Raw genomic sequence first — 18159 nt, 5'->3', positions numbered from 1 at the left:
CTTGGGTGCCATCACACAAATGCTTCCGCTCATTTTTCAAAGGAATGTCCACAGTTTTTCAAGTTGCCTAATATATGATTGTATATCTCAGGTTGCTTTGTATATTTAATCTCCAACAATATTTCATCGACTTGAATCATCAAAAAAATTGTTCATTTTTTATTCTCTTTCTTTTCAAAATGATGTTTTATGCAAAATATACGAAATATTTCACACCCAAGAAACAATTTATTTATTAATTTATCAAAACTTTATCATTAGATCGAAAGAGAATTGTCCTTTTATGTACTGAAATGCTAATTTGCAAATGCAAATTACTAATTTTGTAATTTTTAATTTTAAAAAGTTTTCTGAATGAAATATTAAATTTCTAATTCTAATTATAGTTTTTTTTAGTTTTAATTAATTCAATTCAATTTTTTCCTACAGTTTCTTTTTGTAAATTTTATAATAATTTTTATAGTGAATAATTTATTAATTTATTATTTATTTACCATTTTTTGCATAAATTTATTTTACATTAAATTTAATTATTTGTTATTAAAATTTTTTTCATTTCAAGTTTTGAATTCTAATTTTATTGAAAATTAATTCCTAAAATTCTGAACGTTTAAATGAACGAAATTAATTTTTTCTTCTTCAAATCAAATTCTTATTATGATAATTTTGCGTCACTGAAATAAATTATTCTATAAAATATTCAAATGTAAAATTTAAGATTTTATTTTTATTGCAATTTTTATCGAATTTTTGAAAATATTTTTAATAAAAAGTATTTTGTTCATTTGAACGTTCAAAACTTGTAGGTCATTAAAATCATTAAACTAAATTTATAAAAATCATCAAAATTAATTAAAATAATTTTAAAAAATAGAAATTTTAATGAACCTTAAATTAAAGTTTATTTTGATTAAATTATGATTTGATCTATATTTTTGATTTTTCAATTTGTTATTTATTTTAATACTCTAAACCTAACACTATTCAAAAATCTATTGTTTGAGTTTATTATTAAAATGAAAATCAAAAATATATTGAACATTCCAGATAGAAAATATCTAAACTGATAAAAATTTTAAACTATTATTTTTTATTATTTAACTAGCAAACGTTATTATGCAAATTAAAAAATTTGTTACTTTCAAATATGCGAATTTTTAAATAATTTCAGATTCAAACTATTTAAAAGAATTCAATTATGAACTAAGCTACTAATTAATTATTCTTGTTTATTAATTTCAAAACTTTTAATAAAATTCTTCGCAAGAATTCAATTATTTTCATAAATAATAACATTCTTCGAAAGAATTCAAATTATTTTTTATAAATAGTAAAAATTTTTGCAAAAATTCAATTATTTTTAAATAAAATTTTAATAAAATCCTTCGAAACAATTCAATTATTTTTTTAAATGTTTAACATTTTTTGAAAAAATTCAACTATTTTCAAAAATATTTCACGAAAGAATTCTATTTTTTTTAATTCGAAATAAAATATTTCAAAAGAATTTAATTATTTTCTTATTTCGATATAACATATTTCAAAAGAATTCAATTATATTTATAAATAGTAAAATTCTTTGAAAAAATTCAATTATATTCAAAACAATTTCACTATAGAATTTAATTTTTTTTTTTAATTTTTAATAATATTTTTTGAAAAAATTCAATTATTTTCTAAAATTTTAATAAAATCTTCGAAAAAATTCAATTATATTTGTAAATAGTAAAATTCTTTGCAAAAAGTCATTTATATTCAAAACAATTTCAAAAAAGAATTCAATTTTTTTCTTAATTCGTTATAAAAAATTTCAAAAGAATTTAATTATTTTCTAAAATTTTAATAAATTCTTCGAAATATTCAATTATTTTTGTAAATAGTAAAATTCTTTGTAAAATTCAATTATTTTCAAAAACTTGAAAGAAATTGTTCATAAAATTGAATTGTTTTACATTTTTTTTAAAAATTCAAAGAAATTCTTCAAAAAAAAACATTCAAAAATACATTAATTTTAAAATTGAAAATATTTGAAAAGAAAAATTGTAAAAAAGTTAAGAAACAAAAAAACAAACGAACGACTAACTTCAAACTGCGAACATAGATTACCGGAACATGTACTTTATTATTATTATTTTTCATTATTTTAATTTTAAATCAAATGAATAAATAATAAAGAAAATAGTAAATAAAACATAAAAAAACTAATAAGCAATAAAAAAATAAAAGAAATAAAGTGACTAAATAGTTTTGTAAATAAAAAATTGTATTTTACTTTTTATTTAAATGCAACATTTAATTGTTCAGAAGATTGAAAATTAAATTTTTTTACTCTTCCACCAAAAAGAATTTAAAAAATTTGTTTTCTTTTAAAATACGAAATGATGAAATTGGACTAACTTTTGTTCCGATTGTTTGTTTGATTCTTACTTAAAAATTTATTTATTTATTTATTTCACGAAAGAAATCAATTTTTTATTTTTTATTGATTGAAAATTAAATTTTTTACCCTTCCACCAAAAAGAATTGAAAAAATTTGTTCTTTTCTTTTAAAATACAAAATGATGATTTTCTTTCTCGAACGAAAGAAAAGAAGAACAAAAAAAAGAAAAAATTGCGTCTGAATATGGACGAAACGAAAAACCATATTAAAAAATAGCAAAACGCAAGTGTAAAGAGAGTAGAAAAAAAATTGAAGCAATCTAGGATTGAATTTCAAGCGTTATACAGAAAGGTTAGAAAAATCCGATTGAAGCAACGTAGAGGGCACTCGTCGGTCGTTTTATGTAGGAAGATTAAAGTTACGCTCTCGCGAGACCCGATGGTTATGGGTTAAATGAAGTGTGAGGTGCCCACGATCGTATCGCAATAAACGCAGAGCAGCAGGGTTGGTAATGTAGGCGTGGCTGCTTTTCGTATCAGCGATGGCCACCTTTCGACTGTAAATCAATTGATATCACGAGTAGAGAGAGAGAGAGAGAGAGGAAGAGTGAGTGAATAGGGAAGGGTGTTTTTCCATGGGGTTGCTCTGAGGGCATGCGCCAAAATGCATGAATACAGATCGACCCGCCCCAGAGCTTTTATCCCGGATAGTAGTAATGGTATCGTCCTCTTTCACCCTCTGTGTGCTTGCATTCCTTTTAACTCTCGCACACCCTCACCTCATCCATGAAATGGGGCGCGAAAAAACGTACATACGAATTGATTTTGCCAATTCTCCATTCTACTCGAATTCTACTCGAATATATATATAGCTATAGACAGCTGGAAAAATCGTGAACAATCTCATTTTACATGCACGTTCAATTTCCTTCTTCTTTTCAACGGGTGATCAATTTTATTTTTCATTTTTTCAAAAAATAGAGGAAAATTATCTTCTTGGCTTTTTTTCTGCTTAATCTAACTTTCAACTTTTTTTTATTATTCTCAGTGTATAATATTAGAAAAATATCTTTTAATTAATTTTAAATGTGACATCATTTGTGAAAACTCCCTTAACAATATTCATTTATAATTATATATATATATTAATAATTAATAATATGTGGCGCTTCACTATGGAAAAATTTATTGTTTTACATTGATTAATAAGCATATTTTATAATTTATAAAACCAAAAGTAATTTTTATTTAATATATTAGATGCAATGAAGATTTAAATGTTATTAGTTTGCTCTGAGAGTTAATTTTCTTTATGTATTGAATAATTTAATAATTCAATAAATTTCTTTCTAATTAAAGAAAATTTGATTCCATAAATACACTAAAAAAATTTATCCGATTCAAATAACTTGTCCATTATCAAATAAATATACACTTGAATCAAATAATTTTTATTCAAATCAATTAAATGGTATTTACTTCAAATAATTAAATTTAATTCAAGTACCTGAAGTACCTAATCAGTTAAAACGAAAACATTCGAACAATGATTGAAATATATTTACTCCAATATGTTTCGAAATCTAAATGATTTCCTCTTCAGACAGTCTATAAAAAAATATACAAAATTAAAAAATTATGAAGAACATAATTTTTTATATTTTATATCTTTGTATTTTCTTTTTTATTAAATTCTTTATCATTATAAATTATTTTATTAATATTACTTTTATAACAATTTATTAATTATATTTAAATAATAGGTAAAATAAATAACTATAGGTAATAATAGAAAAACCTACATAATCTCTATGTATCCGTTTATTGAATAAGGAAGTAAATGAATAAATAATAGTAATATTAATAATAATAAATTATTAAATGAAAAATAAGTTTTTTCTTTACTTTCAATAGAAGCAACATGTTTTACTTTTCAATTTTAGTAATTTGTATATAATTACACAGGTTTACAAATTTAGGTCAACTTTTGGACCCCAAAAGGCTATAACACTTTTTAACTTATTTTTCTTAACGCTAAATTCGAATCCGTTACTAGATTTTCACCTGCACATTACATTTTATAATGATGGATCTAAAATATCGGAAAAAATAAGAAATTTTATAGGATTTTCTGAAAACTTATTACTTAAAGTAAAAAAAAAAACAAAAAAATTTTTAAAAAAGTAAAAAATCACTCGGTTTTGGTTGAAACTTATTATTCGGGGGATATTGGGGTTATTTTGAAATATTAAAATCATATTCATAAACAGAAACTCTATAAAAATCACCAAGGAACAAGTTTCAAGCAAATCCGATCTATTTTTAACTCTTTTTTCAGACATATTGAATCCGCCATTTTGATTTTTAAAAATCTTACTTTATATTCGTAATGAGCGACCCCCGAAAAACCCACAGTAACAAGTTTCAAGCAAATCCGAAAAATTTTATCTCTTTCAGCCGCCATATTGGATCAGCCATTTTGAATTTTTAAAAATACATCGGATTCGTAATTAGCAACAACGAAAACACTTAATTTAGATCATGACGTTTATTCTAGGTAATATATTTTGATTTTCAGTAAAAATTGTTTAAAGAAATAAAAAAATAAAATTTGAATTCTCTCAATAATCTTACGTGTAGTAAAAAAACTGATTGTAAATTCGAATTTAGCGTTAAAATTTACCCTAGAAACAACTAGTTTTCTGTTGCTCGGGTCCAAAACCTTGTATTTCTGAATTGTAATTATTTTATTAATATTATTATTAAATAAAGATTATAAAAAATGTTATATTATTATTATTATTACTATTATTAATTTCGTATATTTTGAAATAAATATATTATTAATATTTTTATTATTATTCTTTTTTATTTTTATTAGTATTATTTTCTATTTTTCATATTATTCTTACATATTTCGTCTTATTAAAACAATAAAAAATACTAAATAACAAGTGATGTTTTTATTGGTAGGTGGTCAATTTTTCTAAAAAATATTTTCTAATCCTTTTTGTCTAAAAAAATAGATTTCTAATAAAATCTGATTTCTAAAAAAAGATTTTCTAAGAAGTTTGGATTTTTAAAAAAAGTTTTTCTAAAATGTTATGATTTCTAATATTTAATTTTCTGAAATTTGTGAAATTCTATATAATTTTGATAAAAGATAGAAAATTGTTAAAAAATTAAGATTTGAAAATATAAACTATTTTGCATATTTTCTGTTTCTCAATCACAATAAATTCTGTTCAAAAAATTATGCCTTTCTTTTTGAAAAAGAATAAAAAATATTACAAAATTTCTATTTCTAATCACAATTTTTGAACAAAATTTTATTCTTTTTTGAAAATAAGAAATAATAGTTTGCATAATTTTTATACCAAAAATTTCAAAATTAATAATATTTATAAACCATTTTTTTTAGAAAATTGTTTTATATCTTTAAGGAAAAAAATTCTTATAATTTTTTATTCGTTAATTACGATTATTAAAAAGGTTATTTAAAAATTTTGTTAAAAAATTTGGATAATTTCTATTTTTTATTACAGTTTTTTAATGAAATCTCCAAATAATTTTACTAAAGAATTAAAATATTTTCATAAATTTTATTTTTTAATAATATAACATTTTTTTTTTTGAAAATTTTATTAGAAAAAGGAATTTTTAGAAAATTACCTTTATAAAAAAAAAGAAAATTATAAAATCACTTTCATTAGAAAAAAGTATTTTAGAAATTCACCTTTATTAGAAAAAAAAGTTTTAAAAAATTAAAAATTAGAAAATACGTTTAAGAAAAATTGTACCCGAATCGTTTTTATTTATAGAAAAAAATAAAAAAAAAAAAAGGTGGTAAAACTATAAAAGAGTGAGAAAGGTGGCAGAAATAAAAGAATATTCGAGAGTTTGCTTGATAATAAGTGTATTTAATCGATTTTTAAATAATTTTACACGTACAGGATCACTGTGTTTTGTTTTCTTATCTTCACCAAGCATATATGCGGGTTTTTGTTTGTTTATTTTTTTTGTCATATGTACGTTATCTCTTTTGCTCTTAATACATAAGTAAATAAATAACTAAGTTACTTTAAACAGTCTATAAACGATGATACAAGCTACAAGTCGAATGTTATGTACACGTCGGGTTTTTTTTTCATCATTTTTTTTTATTCTCATTTATTTATTTATTAAAGATCACCTCTACTATAACAGCTTCACTATTATAACTTCTCTCTATTTATATGTATAAGAATCTATTGCACGTTGCAATTATTTTTTTTTTCTTGTCGCGATTCGGGAGTAAGTGGAGTGAAGGGTAAAAGGGGAACGGGGAATATTTTACATTTTTACATATATTATAAATTATATAGCGGAAATTGTTTCAACATTTTTTTTCTTTTTTTTTTCTTGATGCCAGAACTCTCGACAAATTTGAGAGAAAAAGGAAAATTTTTATTTCGTTTTTTGTACAGAAGAATAAAATGGAGAAATTAATTTTATAGAATTGTGGTCACCGTCGGCAACAAAATGGCACAATATAAGCATAATATTCGTCGTATTTATAATTTTTGTTTAAATTTGTGTTATAATTTTTTTTTTTTACTGTTTTTCCATTTTTTCGTCCGCCGCTTATTGAATATATAATTTTGAATTTTGGACACACGAGAAAAATTTACAATTTTACAATATATATATTTTTTTATAGCGATTACATAATATATGAAAATTCCGAATTTTTTATATTCAATCGTTTATTCAAGGTTTCATTGTTAATGAAATTAACTTGAAGAAAAAAAATGGTTTTAGAATTAATATTCTTTATTATTTATTTAATAACTTTTATTATTATTTTAATTTCACCCAGATAGAAGTTATATTTCACTTAGAGCCTACGAAATTATTTTTTTGTGCTAAATAAATTTTTCATTTGAAACAAATAATTTAGTAGGTTCTGTAACAAACTTCTATTTGACTCAAATTATATTTGTTTTAATTATAAAACATTTCTCTGGGTTTTGTTTATTTTTAAATTCAGATTAATTAAAAATGGTCGAAATTTTATACATTCTCGAAAAGAATTTTGCGAATAGTTTTTCTTTCCTTCTTTGTTTTATTTATTTACTATTTTTTTTTTTGATAAATAAAAGTCGAAAGTTGACTTTTTTTATAAGTGAAATTTAATGGAAGACTTTTTTTCAAACACCATCTCCCTTTTGATAGAATAAAGCAGAATATTTTTTTACACACAATTTTTTGCGACGTGACGAAATATTTCAGGCTGAAAAAATGTAATCCAAACTTTGGCAGTTTTAGTTCCGTTTTCTTTTTTTTTTATCTCCGATTATTCGTTCGTTATCAGTCTTTAATTCCGAGGCTTACAGACAATTATTCCTCTCCGTCGAAATAAATTAACGTTGGCCCAATTGACAATTTATTTATTTTTTTTTTTTGAGAATAATTTTGGGACTTATCATTTTGCTTGAAGTTCTGCAGCCTGTTCTTCTTCTTCTTTGGTCAACGGGACTGTTGAATGATTATAGAGACCCTGGGCCATTAATTGTAGTGCGAGAGGATTTTTTTGTCCCGAGGCCTTTTTTATTTTTGCCCTCTTATTTTGAAACCAAATTTTTATTTGGGCCTCATTCAAACCCAAATCGCGGGACAATTGTTGTCTTCTGCGTTCAGTTAAATATCGATTCTCGGCAAATTCTCTCTTTAACCTTGTCAACTGTTCACCGCTAAAATTCGTTCTCGGTCTCTTCTCTTCGGGTGTTGCTGGCGCAACCTTCCCCTCATTTGGCCGTTTAACCCTTCTCGTCCGTGGACCTGAAATCACAGACAAAAGTTGTCTCATTAGAATTTATTTCAAAAAAAAAATTTATTTCTTAAAAAATTAATCACTTTTTGATTGTAGTGAAAAATAAATAATTTAATTAATTATTTATCGAAAATGTATAAAAATATAAACAAATAGTAATTTAAAAAATTAAAATACAAAAAAGTGTCTGTGAAATGTCTCATAATTAATAACTTTAGAAAAAAAAATAATTAATAATAATTTATTTAATATAAACATTACCAACTTTTATTATTATTTCTTTTAAATAAATAAAGAAAATAAAAATCTATTAATAATTTGATAATTAAATAAAGTAATAAATAAATTAAATTAATAAATAAAGCAATTGGAATATTTTCTTCGACAATATAAATCATGATGAATTAAATTCCAATTTTCCCGAAACAATTTTCAATCATAAAAATATAAATTGCATTTAATTTCTATTTCAAAATACAAAAAAGAAAATTCATAAACATGGACTAACTTTTGATTTGACTGTCTGTCCAATTTTTTTTTCTCAAAATTAAAATTATTTCTATTCAAGATTTTAATCGAAAGCAATAAATTATTTCTGACATGTAGATAAATCAAAAGAAAAATAAAACATAAAATCACCAAATGGAATGCAATAAACGATTAATATTTCGTTTATTTCGAAAAAAATAATTTTCTTTTTTTTGTGTGTGTGTCAGAAAATTTTCAGCCATATTTTCTGCCACATCATTATATATACTGTTTTCTAACATAAAAATTTTATTTTACTAGTACTTTACCACACCATTTGCGTTTGGGCTTTAATATATTTAAACTATCGATCAATAAATCGTGTCTTGTTCGACAATCATTCATTTATTCTTGTTATTTGCTTCAAGATATCATATTTTGCTACATGTACAGTGTGAAAGATAAAGAAGTTAATTTGAATATATGGATTATTCGTCACTTTTATGACTTTTACCTTATATATTGAATAAGTGGATTTTAAAATGCGCGAGGTAAACCTCAAGCAATCATGATTAATTTTATTTCACAAAATCTCCTTATAGTGTAATTTAATTTCTTTTTTATGTTTCGTAAGAAGATCTTTTTTACGTCATTTTAAAATTGGAAATTTTTATGTTTAAAATTAAACATAGTTTCACTATTAAATTCCAAAATCGTCGATCAGGAAATAATAAAAATATATTAATAAAAAATTTTTTTCACTGGGAAAATTTTAATTGCATCGAAAAATAAAATGTTATTTTCAATGCGTTATTTAATACTTTTTAGTGAAGGTAACGAAATAAATCGTATTTCGATTATTTGTGGAAAATTTTTTTAATTTTTTTTTTTTTTTTTTTTGAGGAAAAAAAGGAAAAGTAACTTGACATCAAAGTCAATCAGTTATTTGAACTTGAAGTCGTAAGCTGGGATAATAAAAAAGAGAAAATTACGACTTCGTGTCTACACTTCAAGTAAGCAACAAACGCAAACTGACAATAATGACGATCATCCTTTAACTCTCAAGCAAAAAGCCTTCGGAACGTTCAAGAAATTATGCATAGTCAACAAAATGTTTATAGTGACTCTATGTGAAATATGTTGATTAATTTAAGTACTCATTTCCTGTGTTTAATTTTCTTGTTTAATTTCTTATTTTTCTGAAAATTCACATCAAACTACAGATTTATTTTTGTACATTTTTATTTAATTCTTTTCAACATTTATTTTTTATTCTGCATTAATTTATTTGTTTAAATTTAAAGTATCTAATTTTATTTTAATTTTATTTTACTTATTTTATCTAAAAGTGATTTGCACATTTAAAGTGAAAGAATATTTTGCTTTTTTTACTACATATGAAGTAATTATAATAAATTCTAATTACTTCGTATAAATATTAATTATTATAAATTTTAAATACATTATATAAAGTAATTAGTAATACTAACAATCATTTTATAATTAATAATTTATTTAGGATTAAAATAATCAAATTATCTATTAGAGGAATTATTTATAAATTAGTAAATTGTCAAATTAAAAAATTAATTAACTAATAACAATAACGATTTGTCATTTTATTTGCCATAAAATCCATGAAAGGCCTGATTACTATTTTCAAAAACTTTGCTTAAAATTGTTGTTTAAAATTTAGTTAAAATATATAATAAAAAATATTTTAAAAAACATAATAAAAAGAGAGGGGTGAGAATTATTTCTTCGATTCTAACCGGTTGAGTATAAATTGTTGATCGATCTTTTTCTGTTTTATCGGCAGATTTCACTTGCAAGTGATCACGTGGTAGAAGATGGGTTTGCAAACGCAGACACCACTTATAAGCGGGCAGCACGTTCCGATCTTGCTTTATCGTAAATCAAACACATTATTATTGCCTCCGCGGTGCGTTATACTGAATATCTGCTCCCTTCTCTCTATATAAGGTCCCTCTAAACGTTCACGTTTACACAGTAAATGCCCGAATGGTTCAAGCGTGAATATACATTACACCTCAAGTCCAGAGGCAAATTTCAATCTTCCATATAATATTGTATAAATCTAGCCAAATCTAACTTCTTATCTCAATCGCCAAAGACAAACTGTATTTAAAATTTTTCTTGTTTATTAAATTTTATTGCTTACTTATACCTATATACCGACACTCGATTCCTGTATATGCAGAATCTTGTATTAGTCAGAAAAATCTTGTACTCACTTTAAAAAATTGTGAATTTACTTTTTTTGATTTTTGTTAATTAAAAATTGTAATTAAATCCAATTTGATTTTACACAATTTTCAGTTTTTTGGGTAATTCTAAGTTTTTTCTTTTTTACTCTAGGTCTTCTTTTTGGTTCTTTTTTACAAAAATTAATAATTTTTTCCTCTAAAAAAACTTATTAGTGGAAAATTCCACCTCGATTCCATCGAATTTCCGATGGGATTTTGAAATTTGTTCTAATCCGAAATTTTCCGTTTATATTCCATTCGATTTCCGATGAAATTTTTAAACTGCGTTCTGATCGCAGTTGTATTTCCGTCGGGATTTTCATTCTAATCAAAATTTTATAGAAATTAAAACGGAAATTAATTTTAGAATTCCGATGCCTTTAAGAAAGTTTATATATCGGAATCTTGAAGAATATTTTCTGTTTGAATTTTATCAACTTTCGATAGAATTAAAAATTATGTTCCAATTTTACTTGTAGTCCCGTTAGGATTGCAATTCAATAGGAATGTTATGGAAAATTTATCGGTAATTTAATTAAATTGTTGTAGAATTCCAAATGGAAATTATTATCTTTCTATGAAAATCCACCACATTATCTGAATTCCAATTTTCTTTAGGGATTGAATCGTAACTCAGTAGAATAATTTCTATAGAAAACAAATTTGTTTGAATTTTATAAAATTTCAGATAGAATGCTCAATTGCAAATAATAGAATTTCAATACAATTTCGAAGGCAATTTTTATCGATATTTGGAAGAAAATCTCCATATGACACTTTCCAGAAAATTTTCCAAAGGAGGAACTGTAAAAATTTGGTGAGTTCTCTTTTTCTAAATTAATAAATTTTCTGCTTTTTTAAAAACCCAGGCTGTTAAAAAATTCAGCGCTCCTACAAATCAGGGAATTCAGGAAAAAGTCAGGGATAGTAGAATTGGCCAGGAAAATCAGAGAGAAGTCAGGGATTTTTAAAAAAGTACTGAAAAAAATTAAATTTGCAGGATTCATAATTAGTTTTATTTAGTTTCTTAATATATATTGAATTATTTATTAAAAATCATGGATTTATAGAAGAATTTTAGTTAAAAGCATTAAAAAAATTGAATTTTAGAGAAGTTACAAATGTTTGCAGAAATTCAATTATTATTATTATTATTCAATTATTTAATTATTATTATTATTATTATTATGTTCAAAAATTTTTTAAAATTCTCGTCAAAATTACAATTCTCTTCAAAAATAATAAAATTCTTCTCCGAAATTCAATGATTTTCATAAATAATAAAAATTTCCCAGGAATTCAACTATTGACAAATTTTTATAAATTTCTTCGCAATAATTCAATTATTTTCATGAATAATAAAACTCGTCATAGAATTTCAGTGATTTTTAATACCATTTATTTTAACCGTATTCTTGAAAAATGTAATTATTCTTCAAAATTCGTCGAAAATTCCTATTATTTAAAATTTTTTTTAATAACATTCTTTATGAAAATTCAATTTTAAGAAACATTCATTTATTTAATAATTCTTTCATTTTTGTATTTAAATAATTGATTTCTCGTAGAATTTTCTAATAAAAATTGTTTTAAAAATAAATTTCAGTTGAAATTTTAGATAATAATTGAATATTAAAAGCATTATAGCATGACTTTTTAGAAATAATTATATTTTGAAAAAGTGTAATTGAATTTTTTTTGAAATTATTTCAAAATTTCGTAAATAATTGAATTGTAAACAAATGGATTTCAAAATTTTCTAGGACTTCTGCAAAAATTATTAAAAATAATTGATAATTGTTCATTTATTTGTTTCGAAGAATTTTAATAAAATTTTGCAAATTAATTACATTTTTCAAAAAATTTACTCAAAATTGTATTAAAAATAATTCAAATCCTTTAAAGAATTTTATTATTTAGGAAAATAATTGAAGTCTTGTAACGAATTTTCATTATATTTTATTTTAATATTTAAAATCCTGTGAAGAATATTAATATTTATGAAAATAATTGAATTCTTGCAACGAATTTTCTTACATTTCTTTTAAATAATTAAAATCCTGTGAAGAATTTTATTATTTACTAAAATAATTGAATTCTTGCAGCGAATTTTATTATATTTTCTTAATAATGCAAATCCTGTGAAGAATATTAATATTTATGAATTTCAAAAAATTTTAATTCCTATGGAAAAATAATAATGATTAAATATTTATTTAAAAGTGAAGTACTTGATGTTTTTGAATAATTTTACAATTAAAGAAATGCGTAAATAAATGTAATAGAACATTTTTTGACTATCTAATAATTTTTAGATTTTATTTGAATATTGTTTATGGTCAAGGAAAAAAGTCAAAATTTTGTCTGGGAATCAGGGAAAAGTCAGGAAAAATGAAAATTAATTTTTGTGGCAACCCTGAAATTGTTGTTTGTTATTTTAGTTTTCTGTTAATTTAGTTAGTGGTTTTATTCTATAGTAGGAGAATCAGAAGAATAATTGCCATCCTTTCATGATTACAGTGAGTAATTTTTTTTTTTTTTTTTATTTTGGAAACGCCAAAGCAGAAACTACAAAGGAACTTATGGGTATATATATAAATAAATATATAGATATAGTAAATACACTAAAAGCCGAGATTTAGATTTAGAACTTCTTGTGGGTTCCCCGAGTGCGCGCTCGAGGCTGTTTTCCGAACATAGTTCATATTCGCTAATAATTCACGAAGTAAACACCATGTGAGTCTGTATATGAGCCATGGCGGTTTGCACACGGTTCTCACTCTATCTTTCTCTTTCTCTGCAACTGTAATTGCAAATAAATCAAATCATAACGATCAACACCAGCGCTATCACTCTGTCCGATCTTATATACACCCGCAGAGTCTCTGTGCGCGAGCGCGCGAGAGAAAGAAGCAGTATATAAACGACGCGCGGGAACTTTATGTCCGGTCCTGACAGCGCCGCATTTCGTGAACGCGAGAACGAATGACTCAAAAGATCATTGAATTATCAGCCAGTCTTGCTAACGATTTACTGCCCACAATGCCATTCGTCGATTCTTTTCTTTTTTTTCTCTCAAAAAGATGATGCGCGCTGCACTCACGATTATTTGTATTTTTTATCTCTCTCTGTGGTTGCGCACAACTTTGCCTTGTTTAAAATCAAATTTTCGTTTCTTTTATTGTGAATAAAAAAATAAGTAAATAAAAACCGAATGTAAAATGTTGAATGATAGGCGGAAAAGAGTTTTTAAAATAGAGCGAACTGGAAAAATAGGTAAAAAGTCATGTTTTTTCTGTGAGAAGGGAGGAATTTAAAGGTTGCGTGCGCAACAGGAGTGGGGATAGTGTGCGACGCCCACTGCGCGTTTGCTGCGCGCGCAGATTTCGACACTTACCAACTTGAAATTCGATTAAAATAATTTACAATAATTGTATAATAAATTTAATTAATTTATTATTATTTTATTTTTTTATTTAAATATTTTTGTAGAGCCTATTAAAGAAATAATAACTCTAACAAATTATAATAAATGTAATTAAAATAATTAAAAAGTTAGCGGAACAAATTATTTACTATTTCAGGGATTTAATTACTTTTCTTTTTCCCTGACTTTTCCCTGGTTTCCAGACAAAATTTTGACTTATTCCCTGACCCTAAAGAATATTCTGATTCACTCTCAAAATTACTAGATATTCTAAAAAAAATTTCTATTACAATTTATTTACCAATATCTCTAATTGTAAAATTAATCGAAAACAACGATAGTTTTATTAAAATAAATATTTAATCATTATTATTTTTCCATAGGAGCTAAAATTTAAAAAAAAATTTAAATTAAAACCTTTTGAAATTCAATAACTTTTAAGAATATTATTACAAAACGTAAAGATATCGAGCACTCCGAGTCTTCGACTTGTAGTAATCGCTGTCTTCGTGTTTTATAATAATTTAAACTTCAATAAAATTTTTCAAAAACAAATTAAATTATTTACAAATAAGTTTTAATAAAATCCTTCGAAAGAATTAAATTATTTTTATATAAGTAATACAATTTTTCACATCAATTCAACTATTTAAAAAATGGAATAAAATCTATTGTAAGAATTCAATTATTATCATATAAATAATAAAATTTTTCCTACGACTTAAATTATTTTTTAAACAATTTTAAATGAATTCCTCGAAAAATGTAGGTAATTTATTTTCAAACATTTTTTACATTACATTTCACAAATAATAAAATTTTTTGCTGAAATTAAAATATTTTCAAAATCTACTATTTGAATAAAATTTCTCAATAGAATTCAATTATTAAAAAAAATGTAATAAAATTCGTTACAAGAATTCAATTATTTTAGTAGATAATAATATTCTTCACAGGATTTCAATTATTTAAAAAAAAATTTTGATTTAAACCTTTTGAAATTCAATAACTTTTAAGAATATTATTATAAAACATGAAGATACCAAGTATCCCTATCTTCATGTTTTATAATAATTTAAACTTCCATAAAATTTTTTTAAAAAAAATTAAATTATTCACAAAAATTTCAACAAAATACTTCGGAAGAATTCAATTATTTTTATGAGTAATATAATTTTTAATACCAATTCAATTATTTTCAAAAATGTAATAAAATTTGATGTAAGAATTAAATTATTATTATCAAAAATTAAGAAAAATTTCATAGGATTTCAATTATTTTTAATACAATTTTAAATGAGTTCCTTTAAAAATGTAATTATTTCCAAACATTTTTTGCAAGAATTCAATTACATTTCACAAATAATGAAACTCTTCGCTGAAATTCAAATATTTTCAAAATCTACTATTTTCAATTATTAAAAAAAATGTAATAAAATTTCTCAAAAGAAATTCAATTATTTAAAAAAAAAATGTAATAAAATTCGTTGCAAGGATTCAATTATTTTAGTAAATTACAAAATTTTTTACAGGATTTCAATTATTTAAAAAGAAATGCAATAAAATTCGTTTCAAGAATTCAATTATTCTCATAAATATTATTATTCTTCACAGGATTAGTAAATAATAAAATTCTTCACAAGATTTCAATTATTTTAAAAAAATGTAATAAAATCCATTGTAAGAATTCAATTATTTTCATAAATAGTTATATTCTTCACAGGATTTCAATTATTAAAAAAAAAGAAATTATAATTCTTTGCAAGACTTCAATTATTGTCTTAAATAATAGAATTCTTTACCGGGTTTTAATTATTTTTAATAAAATTTTAAGTAAATTCTTCGAAAAATGGAATTTATTAAAACTTTTTTATTAAAATTCTTTAAAAAAATAAATTAACAATTATCAATTATTTTTAATAATATTTGCAAAAGTTTCTAGAAAAATTTCAAATCCATTTTTTTACAATTCAATTTTACAAAATTTTGATTAATCAAAAATTCTTCAAATTAAATATTTAGAAAAAAAACTTGAAAAAATTTCAAAAAAAATTTAATTAAACTTTTTCAAAATTCAATTATTTCTCAAAATTCATGCTATAGAGCTTTTAATATTCAATTGTTATCTATAATTTTAACTAAAATTCATTTTAAAATCAATTTTTTATTATAAAATTCTACGAGAATTCAATTATTTAAATACAAAAATGAAAAAATAATTGAATAAATGAATGTTTCTCAAAATTGAATTCTCATAAAGAATTTTATCAAAAAAATTTTTATTTTTATGGAAATAATTATTAATCAATCTTTTACGTCCGAGAATTAGTAATTATAGTGAAGGAGAATAAAACGAAAACATTCGGACAAATAGTTTTTAAAAATTAGTTTACTGGAAATAATTGAATCTGTGTAAAAAAATTTATTATTAATGAAAATAATTGAATTATTGCGAAGAAATTTATAAAAACTTTGTAAATATGTAGTTGAATTTCTGTGAAATTTTTATTAGTTATGAAAATAATTGAATTTTGAAGAAGAATTTTATTATTTTTAAAGATAATTGAAATTTTGACAAGAATTTTTAAAAATTTTTGAACATAATTGAATTTCTGCAAATATTTGTATAACTTCTGTAAGATTTATTTTTTGCTTCCTCATAAAGGAAGCCTTATAGTGATGTCGATTTCCGAATTTTTTAGAACCAATTATTTTTACAAATTTTCAAGTGTAGTATATATAATTCGTCGAGAGGAACAAATGTCCGGATGTATGTGTGTATGTATGTGTCTGTGTGTGTGTGTGTGTGTGTGTATGTCACCGATTCTTGTGGACAAATTTTCTCTTACACGTCTTGACGGATTTTGATAAAATTTTGTAGGTGTATTACGGTCATGAATACTAAAAATCAGACAGAAGGATTTTCAAAAATATCTAAAAAAAAAATTTTTTTCAACAATTTTTTAATTTTTGAAAAAATTAATTTTTGGATTTTTTAAAATAACTTTTTTCTATATTAAAATTTTCATTAATTCTTGTCAAAATTGCATTCCTGACATAAAAACGAATCGATTCATGTATATAAAGTATATATTTTATCAATATTTATAGAATTAATAAATATTTTAGATTTTCATAAAAAAATTGAAATTTTGTATTTTTGAAATTTTATCTTAATACTTTAAAACATTAATTTTTTTTTGATTTATTAAAAAGAAGATTTATTAATTATATTTAATAAACTATTATAATTATTTAACTTTTAAAATTATATATAATAATATATATTGAGGAAGCTTAATGGTCATGAAATGAACAACTTGTTTTTAGTGTTTTTATCTAAAATTCTTCTATAAATCTATGATTTTTAACAATTAATTAAATATGTAATAAAAATTTTAATATAACTAATTATGAATCCTGCAAATTAAATTTTTTCCAGTACTTCAATAAAAATCCCTGACTTTTTCCTGATTTCCCTCACCAACCCTGTATATCTTCTTATAGAAAGAGAAAATAATTAATTCTACATAAAAATAATTAACAGAAATTATATTATAGAAAATTTAGTTCTTAGTCTTGAGTTGCGTTGCTTCTTGTCTTGGAAAGTTTCTTGTTCTGAAGCAATTCGGGAATGACGGCGAGGTAACGAACAGCAGTCTAATTACTTAAGCGAAACCTCGTTCTCGGAGGAAGTGCGGCAACCGACCCTTCTTGACGCTGCTGGTGAAGTGTCGGTGGTAGGTGGGGAGTGGGGAGTGAAACCAATAACGCTAAGACGTCTCTCGCACTGAAAGCGAACCATC

General features: G+C 23.1%; 1 protein-coding gene across 1 annotated transcript in view; it reads right to left on the bottom strand.

Annotated features, from left to right (window-relative positions):
- Nucleotides 1-6278: 6278 nt before the first annotated feature.
- Nucleotides 6279-18159, bottom strand: part of LOC122503785 (muscle segmentation homeobox-like) — a 146824-nt gene continuing 134943 nt past the window's right edge. Inside the window, exon 3 of the mRNA XM_043614474.1 lies at nt 6279-8199. Within this exon, the coding sequence (XP_043470409.1) occupies nt 7844-8199 (356 nt within the window). The 3' untranslated portion in view covers nt 6279-7843. The remainder of the gene's footprint in view (nt 8200-18159) is intronic.

The sequence above is a fragment of the Leptopilina heterotoma genome, unplaced genomic scaffold, assembly GCF_015476425.1.
Source record: "Leptopilina heterotoma isolate Lh14 unplaced genomic scaffold, ASM1547642v1 Lhet_27, whole genome shotgun sequence".
Classification (NCBI taxonomy): Eukaryota; Metazoa; Arthropoda; class Insecta; order Hymenoptera; family Figitidae; genus Leptopilina; species Leptopilina heterotoma.
Note: the sequence above shows the minus strand (reverse complement) of the source record. Positions and strands in the feature narration are given on the sequence as shown.